The sequence below is a fragment of the Symphalangus syndactylus genome, chromosome 3 (genome assembly GCF_028878055.3).
Source record: "Symphalangus syndactylus isolate Jambi chromosome 3, NHGRI_mSymSyn1-v2.1_pri, whole genome shotgun sequence".
Classification (NCBI taxonomy): domain Eukaryota; kingdom Metazoa; phylum Chordata; class Mammalia; order Primates; family Hylobatidae; genus Symphalangus; species Symphalangus syndactylus.
The window spans coordinates 44,748,347-44,763,270 of NC_072425.2; the positions used below are offsets into that span (position 1 = coordinate 44,748,347).

Consider the following 14,924-nt stretch of genomic DNA (forward strand, 5'->3'; position numbering starts at 1 on the left):
TGTAAGGGAAGAAGTAACCTGAAATAGCACCTCTACTCTGTCATTTATGAGGCTCACTTCCATATCTAAATACTGTGTCAGAAGATGTTAAAAACAAGTAGAGGAGGCTAGGCACGGTGGCTCACGCCTGTAATCCCAGCACTTCGGGAGGCCGAGGCGGGCGGATCACCTGAGGTCAGGAGTTCGAGACCAGCCTGACCAACGTGGATAAACCCTGTCTCTACTAAAAATACAACAGATTAGCCGGGCATGGTGGCACATGCCTGTAATCCCAGTTACTTGGGAGGCTGAGGCAGGAGAATCACTTGAACCAGGGAGGCAGAGGTTGTGGTGAGCCGAGATTGCACCATTGCACTCCAGCCTGGGCAACAAGAGCAAAACTCCGTCTCAAAAATAAATAAATAAATAAACAAGTAGAGGAAATGATTTAGAGAGATTATGCTGCTCAGAACATGGACAGTGAAACAAAAGTTGTAGTAGAATCAGAATGGTGCTTCCTGTCACAATACCACTGCAAACGACCTCAAATATTATTGGCAGTAATGACAACATTGATCATTACACACCGTGCATATTTACAAATTATTTTCTTTAGTTTTCACAAAAAACCCACAATACTAATCTTTGTTGCATTTAGTGCTCTTTCATCTTGAGACATTTCTGAAGCTATGAAAAACTTGATTATTTTAGTCTAAGCTGATATAACAATAACAGTAATAGTATATTAACTTATTGTCTACTATGTGTCAAGTACCATGCTAGATATTTTACTGTCATTATTTCATTTAACTCTCACACAAGTGAAATATTATAATCTATAGTTTATGGATGAGGAAACTGAGGCTTAAAAATTAAATGGCTTAGCCAAGATACTACTACTAATAAATAACAGAATTTAAAACTCAGGTTTATCTGACTCTAAAATGTATACTTTTTTCTACCAATACTACACTATATAGTATTAAAATGAATCTACTAAATTCTATTCTCAATTACATTTCTAGTATTCATTCAGATTATTTGAGTTTGGTGTTAAGAGAAAAAGCTAAATATCTATAAATGAGAACCATAGCATATAAAGATTTTACTATGCACATTTATACTTTTAAGGCTCCGAAGTAAGCCCTAATACATCTGAATCTAGAAGAGGTAAGTTATGGTAAAACATTAATCCACTGTATTAGGTTAAACACTAAGAATTGCTACTGAAATGATGTTTCATTCAGAGAAGGCCTCTTCAGTCCTCCTCCAGGACAATGGGCAGCACAGAAAGTGTTCGATTTAATTCGTTGTGTATGTAGAAAGAGACACTCATCTGTTTCCATGGAGTCAAACACATCACTGACATACTTCTCCATGGAAACAGAGAGAGGAAAACAGAAAATGCTAAAGTGAATGAATTCACTGAGCAGTTGGTGAACAAAGATTCAAGAAAAAAATTCATCTGTAGTACTATGTCACTAGTTTAGAAAAGAGAAATAGCATATATTTAGAGATCATCAAATATGTGATACATAAAAAGATGTTTAAAATACATTGAAATTACGACCTGGCATTCATATGCATAGAAAAAAAATTACATTGAAATTTAAGATGAAACAGTTATTATTTTTGTACAAATATACAAATGCTGGAAAATACTCCATAGCAAAGGTACACAGAAAACATAATGGCACAATTCTTAAAAGATGAGGAGTGGCACCCTCAGTCAGTAATTAATAAGAAGTTCCTCAGACAAGATGATAGAAAACAGAAAAACAATTTATAAGTAAGTTTATTAGCTACATACTGGCTTCACATCATGATTGCTTTTTGGTTTTCAAGGATTATCTCTTTGGGGATTTTCAAGGTTTCAAGTTTTAATAATAACACATTAATTAATCTGTATGAGCCATAAAAATATAAGTGTTTTTAATTTATAACATACTGCACTTTTTTCTTTGAAGGTTATATTTTTAATTAAAGCATTAATGAATTCATTTTACTTGGTACTTTTTCTTGATACATCCTGACTTAAATTTTTTTTTTCTCATGGAATTTAGTCTCAATCTGCTCCTCAATTCAATTTAATTCAACTCAATTCATTTTTAGTCCTGGCCCTCAAGATGATTATAGACTACTTGGGAGAAAAGATACTTAAAGAATGATTATAATATTTATTCATTCATTCAACAAATATATTTCTTATGTGCCTACTATGTGCCAAGTACTGTGCTGGATTTTGTGGATTTAGTGATGAATTAAACAGACCCAGACTACTTTCATGAAGGCCACTAGCTTATGGAGGAGAGAGATGTTAAAATAGTCATACACATAAATATACAGTGATAATCTGAAACAAGTTCTATGAAGAAAAACTACAGAGGGCCAAGAGGGAATACAATGAACAGATTTTATTGAGACTGAATGGTTAGCAGGCCTCTTTGAAGAAATGACCTTAAAACTGAAATCTCAAGGATGACTAAGAGTTATTCAGACAGAGAATGGGGAGAACAGCATTTCAGGCAAAAGCCCTGAGATGAAAAAGGGCTTGGCAGGTGTGAGACACTGAAAGAAGGCAAGTTTTACCACGTGAGATAAAACGTGAGGATGGACAGGTAAAGAGATACAAGTAACCTGTCAAATTTTATTCCAAGTCAATGGGAATAATGAAAGAGTTTTGAGCAGGAAAATGACAAAAGTGTAATATACATACATTTTTTAGTTCAAGTGAACATGGAACATTTAGCAAAAAGTCAAAAATGGCAAAATTAACTAAAGTGTTTAAGGATGTATATGTAGCTGGTAAAACCACAATGTAATGATTACTATAAAAGTCAAGATAGCCTATTACTCTAGTGGGGAGAGAAGGATGCATTAGGGGCTTCTGGGGTTACTGACAATGTGCTCTTCCTTAACCTAGGTGGTTTAAGTGGATGTTTGCTTTATGTTTATTTGTTAAATTGTACATATAAGTTGTATGCACTTCTATATATGTATACTTCAAAATAAGAAAGTATATTTTGTTTTAATAAAAGAGTGAATTAAGGTAAATAAGTGGGGACAATGGGTACAGCTGGCCCAAGAATCTTGGTTTTGGTGACAGACAGCAGTATTTGCCCCCCATTCATTCTTTCATTCTTCTTTTTAGAAATTGAGCACCATGAGTTTTAGCTGGGCATGATACCATCCAGGGCAAGACTTTTTTTTTCAGCTTCTTCTGTTCTAGGTGTGGCTTTGTGGTCTAAGTCTAGTCTACCTCCTTAATGACAAATTGCTTTCCCTGTGCTCTCTCTTCCTCCTTCCTGCTGACTGGGCTATGACTATAATGAACGTATCTGCCTTTGACCCAGAAATAGAAGCATCATGTTGAGAATGGAAGAGCCAAGGCCCAGCAGCATACCTAAATGGTTTTGTGAAATGGAGATATCTATCTAACCTAGACTGCCCACATAACTGTGTACTATTACACAGCTGGGTTCAACTGCTTAGTAGTTGCCAGGGAGATAGGTTTGGTCCATCCAGAGTTGGGATTGCAATATTATGAGAATGAAATATACTTCTATCTTATTCAAGTCATGGTTGTAGCAGTTTAGCCTGTGCACTAATGCAGTCGTGAGGGAAAGTTGAAAATGGCAATACCTAAAGGGAGATGAAGAAACAGAGATGGGATTTTTAAATAATGGAAACAATTAAGCATGTCTAAGTGTTGATGGAAAGAATTTAGCATAGAAGAAAGGTTGAAGATATAGTAATCAGAGGGGGAAAAAAGAAGCAATGTCCCTGAGAAGACAGGAGGGGATGGAATACAGAGCATGTGTGGAAGAACTGGCCTTTAACAGAAAGATGGATCTTTGCTCTGTTTTAGCAGGAAGATGAAGAGAGAAGATGGGTACAGATGGAGGTAGATTTGTAGATATCATACTGAAAGATGAGGGCGTTCCTACTTAATGTCTTCATTTCCTCTGGTAAGCCTACTGCATTAAAGAGAATGAAAGGAGGGGGAACTGGCAGTCACAGGATTCAGTAGAGTGAGAGGTATGAAACACTCATTACAGAAAAAATGTGGTATGATGAGTAGTAAGTGCTGAGTGCCTATTTGAAGTGGGTAATCATGGATTTGGGGTGCTATCAATCTTTCAGCTAGATTCAACTGCTTAACAAGATATGTTTTGTACATCCAGAGTTGAGATTGTAACAGTCAAGTGCAACAGAAGGCAAAAAAAAAAAAAAAATAAAGGGAATTTTTCCAAGAGAAGGATTTTAATAACAGACATAGAATCAAGGCTGAGTAGTGAGGAAGGAAAAGACAGAAGGAAAACTGATGGTCAAAACTAGAGAAGCTAGTGGATTGGAAGTCTCAGTGAGCATGGAAAACTATTGTTTGTCATCAGTAAGTGAGCTGAAAGTAAGAGTTTTAGTTGAATGGTAGCATGTCTGAGTGATTTGGAGGTGGTGGTAAATGTCAAGTTCCAGTGAATGTAGATAGCTGAGGTAAAGTAAGGATAAGCAGAGGAAGAGAAATCTTCACAGAGTGTGTGAGAAAATAGTTTTGTCTTTAAAGATAAGTAAGAGTTTGTTTAGCACAGAAGAAAGTTAACAGAGTAGCAGACAGAAAAGAGGTGGGGAAACAGTACAGTGAAAGTGAGACAAAATTCATGGCTTATTGGGAAATAGAAGTAACCTCTAGCTTAGCCAGAGGTTACAGTACACCAGTAGAAGTTCCTGGAGAAACTGCAAATGTAGGGTAAAAACAAAGTCTGAAGGAACAGGTATTAAAGTTGAAGTAATTTGGATTTTATTCTGTAGCCCAAGTTGTCAATCATGATGTCACCAGACACTGGTGTGAATAAAGACTACAAATAATATATTTTTATTTTATTCTCTTCCGGATTTGGGACTTGTGAATATCTAGATTTGTGATAGAAAGATGGATCTTTGTTCTATTTTAGCAGGAAGCTAAAGTTCTAGAAAATTCTTAGCCATTCTTTATTCTCTTTGTTCTCTCCTCTAGAACTCCTACATTGGACCTCTCTATATATCACTTATACATGCAAATCACAGGGGAAACATTGAATCAATTTTAAATCATTAAAAATTAAATCATTTGTAAACTTTAATACTTTGGGTATATATTAAATGTTAAAAGATTATCCACTGTCTCATTCTAGATCTTTTAACATAAAGATGAATTCATTCCCTTAGTACCTTGGAATATCTATCTAGATTTAGTGCTAAATACATAGAAATTTCTCAAGTACTTTTCACCTAATCCTAACCCATATTTTTAAGTTTTAGGACTTAATTTCTTTCTTGTTCATGTGTTGGAAGAAAATATAAATAATAACATATTTCCATTAAAACTTATGAGTACATTGCAAATTAAAACTAACGTTAACAAACTTCCTCAGGACAAACAGTTGCTTTTAAAGTTTCTGTACTTAAGGGGACTGCTTACCTACGATGAGCCTCTGTAGAGCACCCTTATCTCCATTAACAGCAGCAGCATGGACTTGTGATGCTAATGAGGAACCAGCAAACAGCAGGTTCTCTGACTTGTTCATAGTCTTCTTAGCAACCGGAGCAACCTGAAACAATGATTCAGACAATGAGCGCACGCAGCAAACATTTCTGAAACCTGTCTCATCAGTTCCAAGTGGGTATTTTATAAATATGGCTTACTAGAAATACTTGACTAGGATTAGAAAAATCTATAGTCCTGGCTGGGTGCAGTGGTACATGTCTGTAAACCTAGTGTTTTGGAAGGCCAACACAGGAGAATTGCTTGAGGCCAGAAGTTTGAGACCAGCCTGGGCAAGATAGTGAGGCTGTCTATCTTAGTGAGACCTGTCTCAAAAGAAAAAAAGCTACAGTCCTAGTCCTAGAATTGGCATTAGGTGGCAAATTAGGTGACCTTTGTACAAGTTGCTCATCTGCTCATCTGTAAAATGAGAGGGTAGGTGCTTCTAGGACTCTTCTTAGGGACTATCTGAGGAAAACACAAAGACGATATTTAACATTAGGCACAGGGCTCAGGGTTACAGTGACACAAGCAATATGATGCCACATAATCTAAGTTAATACAAGTAATATGATGCCACATAATATTAAACATTAGAATTGATATTGGGAATAAAAGTGAGCCCGATCCACAAAAATAGTATAACATAAACTTAATTGTGAAGTCAGAATTAGCTGGATTTAAGCACTAAATAAACTTAAAAAAAATTAATTAGGGCTGGGCATGGTGACTCATACCTGTAATCCCAGCACTTTGTGAGGCCAAGACAGGAGAATTTCTTGAGCCCAGGAGTTTGAGACCAGCCCGGGCAATATAGTGAGACCTCATTTCTACAAATCCCATCCCCTCCCCTTCCCCTTAACTCCCCTCCCCTCCCCTCCCCTCGCCTCCCCTTTCCTCCCCTCCTCTCCTCCTCCTTTCCTCCCCTCTTGTCTTTTCGAGACAGGGTCTTGCTCTGTCACCCAGGCTAGAGTGCAGTGATACGATGTCAGCTCATTGCAGCCTCTGCCTCCAGGGCTCAAGCAATTCTCCTGCCTTAGCCTCCTCAGTAGCTGGGATTATAGGCACCTGCCACCATGCCCAGCTAATTTTTGTATTTTTTAATAGAGATGGGGTTTCACCATGCTGGCCAGGCTGGTCTCAAACTCCTGATCTCAAGTGATCTGCCCACCTTGGCATCCCAAAGTGCTGGGATTACAGGCATGAGCCACCATGCCCTGCCTACCAAAAGTTTTTAAAAGTTAGCTGAGCGTGATGGCATGCACTGTAATCCTAGCTACTCGGGAGGCTGAGGTGGGAGTTTCACTTGAACCTGAGAAACAGAGTTTGCAGTGAGCTGAGATCACACCATTGCACTCCAGACTGGGCGACAGGTTGAGACCCTGACTCAGAAAAAAATAAAAAAATTAGTTAAGGCCGGGTGTGATGGCTCACGTCTGTAATCCCAGCACTTTGGGAGGCCAAGGCGGGCAGATCACCTGAGGTCAGGAGTTCAAGACCAGCGTGGCCAACACGGCGAAACCCTGTCTCTACCAAAAATACAAAAATTAGCTGGGCGTGGCGGCGCGTGCCCGTAATCCCAACTATTCAGGAGGCTGAGGCAGGAGAATTGCTTGAACTTGGGAGGTGGAGGTTGCAGTGAGCTGAGATCGCATCACTGCACTCCAGCCTGGGCAACAGAGCAAGACTCCATCTGAAAAAAAAAATTAGTTAAAAAACTATTTTTAAAGAGACGGGATCTTCCTGTGTTACCTAGGTTGGAGGGCAGTGGCTATTCATAGGCGCAATCCCACTATGGTCAACGTAGGAGTTCTGACCTGGACCAGTTCATTACTTCTTAGGCAGCCTAGTGGTCTTCCACTCCTGGGAGATCACCATATTGATGCCAAACTTAAAGTGGACACCCAAATGGCATAGCGCACTACAGCCTGAAACTCCTGAGTTAAGCGATCCTCCCTCCTCAGCCACCTGAATTGCTGGGACTTCAGGCATGTGCCATCACACCTGGCTAAATACTAAATTAAAAGGTACCTAGTTCTTTCCCTCATTCCCACAAAAAGTGAAATTTTTGTTTGTTCTCTCCTTGGTCCACCAGGAAAATATACCTAGATTGAGGTCTTAACCATAAGATCTTACTTGGAACATCATATCAATAAAATGAACCATATTTCAATAAGGACAATTTTGTTCTGACCGGTAGTCTCATTGAGCTTATAAGAACCTTTTAAAAATGTATGACAGGAGTTTGAGAGACCAGCCTGACCAATATGGTGAAACCCCATCCCTACTAAAAACACAAAAATTAGCTGGGCTGTGGTGGCACACACCTGTAATCCTAGCTACTCAGGAGGCTGAGGTGGGAGAATTGCTTGAATTTGGGAGGTGGATGGAGGTTGCAGTGAGCCAAGATCATGCCACTGCACTCCACCCTGGGCAACAGAGGGAGACCCTGTCTCAAAAATAAAAAAGAAAAAATAAGTATCAGCTGCATAGAAGATAGTGAGATCCCTATCACAAGAGTGTTTAAGAAAGCAGAGGCTGGTGAAATGCAGCAAGAATTCAAACATCTGATGGGAAGGAAAGATGAATAGTTGCATCAGTGATCTTAAACATCCTTTCTAAACCTCTAAGCTGCTTTATGAAATTTCCAAAGCTGAATGCCTACAAGGACCAGAGAGGTAACAACTGTTAGAAATGTAGGGAGTCACAGAACCATGGTAAACTCGAGCATATGTACTTATCTAAAGGGAGCAGCTGTTAACCAGCTCCAGTTAATTGCTGCCATGAGGGTAGGCAAGTCCTTTTCTGATTTCACCAAAAAGCAGGTCACGCCAATCGCTGTTACTCCTGGGGATCTGGGAGTTTTCTAAGATAAATTTATAATGGATGAGCTGGTATTTGTCTTGTCATCGACAAGGATTATTGGTTCAAATTCTGCCCTTGAGAGAACATATTAATACTTTCTTAATTATGGTAAAGGACAGCTCCTTACGTCTTTATTTTGCTGACAATTTGAGTTAAGGTACTGGCAGAAAATATGGAGGAAGAGGGTGTTGTGAGACACTTCAGTCATGTCTGAGTGTAACAGTCATGTCAGAAGAACTACTGTCATATCCAGGATTATTTTAAGGTTATTTGAGAGAAGCTACAAAATAGAGGTGGAGGTGAAAACATGGGAGGGGAATAAGTGCACTTGGGTTCTAGGCCCAGTTGCATTTATAATCAGCAGTGTGTCCTTAGGCTACGTCAGCTTTCTGGGTTTCTGTAAAATGCAAAAAATAGTAAGGGTGGACCACGTTCACATTCGTTCATTCAACAAGCTGAGTGACAACTATGTGCTAGGCACTGTTCTGAACTCTAAGACCTGTTATTTTTCTTTTCTTTTTTTTTTTTTTTTTTGAGACGGAGTCTCGCTCTGTCACCCAGGCTGGAGTGCAGTAGCGCGATCTTGGCTCACTGCAAGCTCCGCCTCCCGGGTTCACGCCATTCTCCTGCCTCAGCCTCTCCGAGTAGCTGGGACTACAGACGCCCGCCACCACGCCCGGCTAATTTTTTTGTATTTTTAGTAGAGACGAGGTTTCACCGTGGTATCGATCTCCTGACCTCGTGATCCGCCCGCCTCGGCCTCCCAAAGTGCTGGGATTACAAGCGTGAGCCACCGTGCCCGGCCTTGTTATTTTTCATTCTAAGTGATCAGAGTTTTAGGCACATCAGAACCACAAAAAAAGTTCTTTATACCCTTTGAAAAATACACCAAAAATGTGATCTCTGTTTTATATATATATGTGTGTGTGTATATATATATATATATAATACATATATATATATACTTTTTACTCCATAATTCTTAGCACTTAGCACAGTAACAGGTATATAGCCGGTACTCAGTAGAATGTTTGTTGGATGAAAGGTCACAGGCTAAGTGCTAAGTCCAAAAAGTAAGCAGGATCAAAGTTTAATTTCTGGAATAATGAGTTCATACTTACAAGTCTCTGCTCTTTTAAAATTTCCCATTTCAACTATCTTTGGGCTCTGTCAGGGGCGTGGACAAGAGATAGGAGCACTAGTATAGGAGTTAGGCAGTCTTGGTAAGAGTATTGGCTCTGCCACTGTCTAATTTTGTCACCCCGAGAAAGCCATTATCTAGAGCTCTTTTTTTCTTAAGAAAAAATGTATTTTTTGCCCCTTTTTAAAAAAATCATTTTTTACAGAAAAAAAATCAAAACCACTTTGTTAAAGTGCTATAAAATGCAAAGGTGTCATCATCCTTGCCTAATTATACAAGCCCGTGTAATAAATGCTCTCATAATTATAACCGTACAAAACTAGAGGTACTGCAGTCACACTCATAGGAAGAGTAATTCTGATTAGGAGTAAAGGGTTGGTTGTTCGGGAAGTTCTCAGAGAAGGTGACATTTAAGACAGCATTCCAGAGAGAGAACGGGGTAAGGCCATTCCAGGCAGCAGGAAAGCTGAAGCAAAGGCGGGAGCAGGGAGAACCACAAAAGCACAATGTGCCTCCTGGGTACTAAGCAGAGATCGCGTGGGCTCCTGGACCTCACTGAGTGCAGAAGAAGCCGCAGAGCTACCTGGGGCCAAGTTAAGATCTTCGACTGCTTTGCTAAGGAATTTCGTAATTATACTGGAGGAGCGATCCACGCCTTAGCAGCAATCACTCAGGCAGTTTTCCAGTTTACGACGTGCTATGCCATCCCGTACTACATCTACTCCTTACAGGAGCCCTCAGAGACAATTAGGGATAAGTCATTGACTCATTCAACTGAGGCCCCGAGTGGTGGCTCTGACTTTATAATGCAAGAATTAGAGAAGAAAGAAGAGGCAGTGGGAGAGGAGGCCAATGATTGAGGCTCAGGCCACAGCCTAGGCCAGGAAGGCCGTGAGTCTGCAGCAGGGGCCAAGGCGGTGCGGACCGAATGATCCGAGCCTCCCCAGCCAGGCCCCCTCCTACTCACCCTCGCCTCCTCCAGGACTGACGTCCCGGGGGCGGCTCCAGGAGGCGCGACCCGGACCGGGCCGCCCCTCCTGCCGAGCTGGGACACTATACCCAGCCAGGTCAGACCCCACGGCGCTGAAGCTAGCGGAGCCCCTCAAAAGGCCGCCCGAGGCTTTCGGCCGCACATCCTTCTGGGAATTGTAGTTCCCATCCTCTGAAGCACCGCGTACACCCGCCCTCCGCCCTTCTATCCCACAGGACCCCGCGCGTAGAAGACTCGGTGGACCAGGGCCGAGAGCCCAATGGGAAAGGAAGTTCTAGATGACGGACGACGTGCGGAATGAGGTTAGTCCAGGACTACATTTCCCGAAGCGCACCGAGGTGGGCAGGACCCGGAAGTGAGGGTGTGAGAGGCCTCTCTGGAAGTTGTCCCGGGTGTTCGCCGCTGGAGCCCCCGTCGAGAGGACGAGGTGCCGCTGCCTGGAGAATCCTCCGCTGCCGCCGGCTCCCGGAGCCCAGCCCTTTCCTAACCCAACCCAACCAAGCCCAGTCCCAGCCGCCAGCGCCTGTCCCTGCCGCGGACCCCAGCGTTACCATGCATCCTGCCGTCTTCCTATCCTTACCCGACCTCAGATGCTCCCTTCTGCTCCTGGTGAGTGAGGGAATGACAGACCCATCGACAGACGCACGAACGGCCTCCGGCCCTCGCCCAGGGGGAACACTGCTACCCCTGCCCCTGCTTTCCCGTTTTTAACTCCAGTGTTTTGGAGTGCACCTTCCCCCGCTGCCTTCACTCTCGCCTGTCGGCTTCCAGGCGCGGAGTCCCCGAGGCCTGAGAAACCAGGGTCGGGGGAGAATGGGAGAATTAGCCTTGAGGGAGTGATACGTAGGAGGGTTACGGCGTAGGAGCTTCCCCTTCTCCCCGAAGTCCGGGGGTTTCAGTTTCGAGGGTTAGTGGACCTGGTGTTAGCTTGAATCGGAAAAGACCAAGCATAGACCTAGCGTTCCTTCCCACCCTCTCCATCTGGGAAGAGTGTGAGGTCGACAGGTGCTGGGGTTGTGTGAATCTCACTCTGTCTAGATCCCTGAAGCGGTGCCCGGGTTGGCAGATCCCTCTGTTGTGGCTTGATGCGATTGGTTGGGAACCCGGAACTGGAGACTGGTTTGGATTCCACTGGGAGAATAGAGTTTGAAGGGTGGAAGGTGTGGTTACCTGACAATCTCAGCTCAAGGCCTCACTCAAATCTTGTTGTAACGTATTTCCCCACGGAAGCAGATTTCTTCTTCATTGCGCCTTATTTGAATATGCATTCATTCCTAACTGCCTAACCTGCTCAGCATCATCCCATCTTAAAAGAATCTTTCCCTAGACCCTCTTGCTCCAGAGTACGTCTTGAGTGTGCAGACTAACTGATCCAGGCATTCAGGTCAAATTGAGACAAAAGCGAAGGACTAAACACGTATGGCAAAATGACTGATATTTAATTGGGCTGTTATTATAATGTAATATTTGAAAATACCTTAATTGTAGTAGATTTTTAGAAATTCAGATTTAAACATTAAGAACTACTTTCTTTACAATTTAAGAAACAATTTAGTGACGCATATGAAGTCACACAGCTAGTTACAGGCAGAGCTGGGATTAGAAACAGGTCTCTTGACTTGCAGTGCTTATTCCGCCATATCCCATTAAATGTTTAACATTTGTGTTTGAAATAGTTCTTTCTTTTCTTTTGTCACTTGGACTTTTTCAGAAAAAGCACTGTAAAGAACTAAATGGCATGTCAAAGTACTTTTGAGAACAAAAAGTTGTGTATAAACATTGTAATATTAAATGATAGAGGGCCTTATTGCCACTTCTTATAAGTATACAATAGTGAATGACTTCTGTATCGAGGAAAATATTCTGTATAGTGCTGTTTCTTGGTGATTTCATTATACACTGTGATACATTTTTCCTTCTAGAAGTGTTAGAATAATACCATTATTAGAGACCACTCTCTCCTTAAGAAGCCTGGATACTAATCTTTTTCTTATCCACAAAATGGCTTGAGTTATGAATTGTGTGCACTTTTAGGAAATCAAAAAAAAAGGGCAAAAATTTTAAGACATTGGAAAGAAAAGTTGAGACACTGAACAGGCAAACTATATCAGATGCACTTTCCTCAAATGGTATGGTTTGGTTGTAAAACTAAGTTATGAAGAAGAAATAATTTATTTTGGAATAACTCATGCTTTTTATAGAAAAACCTAATCTTGTTAAATATGAGTTTTTTCCCAAATAGAATCTAGATTTAACTAAAATCTAAGCATTTTGTATAATTATCTTTCTAAGCAAATGTAAAGGCATAAAAATCAGGAAAATATGTTAGAGAATACCTGTAGATATGAAAAGGCTGAAAAATAAAGCCCCAGAAAAGATTTAAACTAGAATTATAAGTCAAACTAGATTTAATTGGAATACAGTGTTTACCTAGTTTTAATACTCATTTGCTAGTTAGCAAATATTTATAAAACATCCATCCTGTCTAATCACAACTTTGAGTTGCTTACTTAATTGGTAATTCTCTCCTACTAGTGGAACCTGCTTACTCAGTATTCTCGCTGTCTAATAATTTGTACTCTTTGTTCCCTGGTATACTTTTTTTCTACTCTTCCAACTTTCTCTCTCAGACCTCAAGTTTATTCCTTCTTACATACAGATATAGAAAAGCCAAGTTCCCGTTTAGCTGAGGTCATCATTTTTTCCTTAAATGGCCTCCTCTAAGAAGCTATATATTCTCTTACTATGATAATTTTCTTCAGGCACTTTGTATCTCAACCCTAAAGAACTAGACCTGTTCAAATTTAGTGGTGTTCATATAAGATAACAGTTGAAACATAATCCCAAACTTCTGGAGGCAAGTAGCTGTCTTTTCCCTGATCTCAAAGCATTTTGGAATATATCACTCTGCCACAAAGCCTTTCTGGATGGGTAACTAAACACAAAAGCTCGATGTGATAACTTTTTCCTGAGCTTATATATATATATTATATATATATATTTGCATCTATATAGGTTTTTATTTACATATATTTAGATAGATAGATTTAATTAGCCCTTTTCTGCTTAATCTTCCTATCTAAGGTGGGTTTATTCAGGGTTTTCCGCTGGGAAAATGATCAGTAAGGGGGATAGAAATCTTGCCTGTTTTTCCTGCATTGGTTGTGTTCAAGTTTTGAAAAGGCGAGATAAGAGAAATAAGACTAAATTGGAAAGAAGTTGTCTCATGCACCCTAAGTACCCTCTTCTGTAGTTCAGATTTGTAGCACTCCAGTCCATTTGTTTTATTGAAGATGTGTTCTCATTAATCTCTTGATGTTTATAGATCATAGTTGTTACTAGTCGTAATTGTCCCGCACGTGAACACTTAAGGGTTTTGCCACTGTTGTTCTTGGTTTGTTCAATATGTATAGGAAGCCAAGAAAAGTTTGCTTAGTTTAGGAAGCTATGTAAATTTGAGAGCTAAGTAAACATTTATTTAATCGTTACAAGTACCTTAAAAATAAGCACAGTAGAATTCAGAGATGTCAGTTTTATCCTTTAATGTTAATAATATATGCAGATTCCAGTATTCAGGAAGAGTGCTTTTGGAGGCATGCAGTTTGATTACTAACTAGGTGAGGTTTATTTATTTTGTTGATTTAACTTGCCCTAGATCAATAGTTTACGAAGCCTGGCTGCTCATTAGAATCATCTGTGTCAGTTTTAATAAAATGATATTGGGGCCCTATACCAGGTCAGTTATATCTGTGGGCCCCAGAAGTTAGTTTAAAAAAAAATTTCCCAGGTGACATACTAAAGTATGTCCCTCTGAAAGGTAAAAATTAAACAAAACCACAGTACCATTATCACATCTGGAAAAATTGACATAAATTCCTTCATATCATCAAATATCTGGTCAGTGTTTGGGTTTTCCTGATTGCTTCCCTTTTTTTTTTTTTTTTTTTTTAAAAAAAAAAAAAACATTGTTCAAAGCAAGGGCTATATAAAGTCCATCTATTCCACTTGGTTCATATGTCGCTTATAAAAATTTTTTAAATCCCTGGGTTCTCTCTCCATCTCATCGTTTTCCTTGTAATTTGTTTAGGAAACTGATCCTCTGTCCTGTAGCATTTGCCACATTCTGGATATTGCTGATTGCGTCCTTGTGGTGGGATTTTATGTTTCTCTGTTCCTTGTGTTTCCTGTACATTTATAATTCAATTTACGTGGTCCTAACCACCAGCTGCATATATATTGTTAGGTTCATTTGTTTCATTTATCTTGCAATTTTTAGTTTTAAAAAATTTACCTTTTATTTTATAATTATATAAAATCTCTTCCAAAACTATATCTATAAAGCTAACTATATTTGGATAAGTCTAATTTGTTTGTCTCTTTTACTGTCTTATCTCCCTCCTAATAAAATAACACTTTTTTTTTTTTTC

At 40.0% G+C, this 14,924-nt stretch overlaps 2 protein-coding genes across 11 annotated transcripts in view; one reads left to right on the top strand and one right to left on the bottom strand.

Annotated features, from left to right (window-relative positions):
- INVS (inversin) overlaps window positions 1-10,733 on the bottom strand; it is a 209,583-nt gene extending 198,850 nt beyond the window's left edge. For 3 of the 9 annotated variants that reach the window (XM_063636164.1, XM_063636169.1, XM_063636168.1), the window contains exons 1-2: window positions 10,474-10,673; window positions 5,438-5,567 (exon numbers count right to left, since the gene is read on the bottom strand). In XM_063636164.1, the coding sequence (XP_063492234.1) occupies window positions 5,438-5,543 (106 nt within the window). In that variant the 5' untranslated portion in view covers window positions 5,544-5,567; window positions 10,474-10,673. Of the gene's footprint in view, window positions 1-5,437; window positions 5,568-7,252; window positions 7,359-10,473 lie in introns of those variants that run through there. The other 6 variants (XM_063636163.1, XM_063636162.1, XM_063636166.1 and 3 more) reach the window with 6 other exon arrangements.
- ERP44 (endoplasmic reticulum protein 44) overlaps window positions 9,879-14,924 on the top strand; it is a 122,145-nt gene continuing 117,099 nt past the window's right edge. Inside the window, exon 1 of one of the 2 annotated variants that reach the window (XM_055271679.2) lies at window positions 9,879-11,106. In XM_055271679.2, the coding sequence (XP_055127654.2) occupies window positions 10,795-11,106 (312 nt within the window). In that variant the 5' untranslated portion in view covers window positions 9,879-10,794. The remainder of the gene's footprint in view (window positions 11,107-14,924) is intronic. The other variant, XM_055271680.2, reaches the window with a different exon arrangement.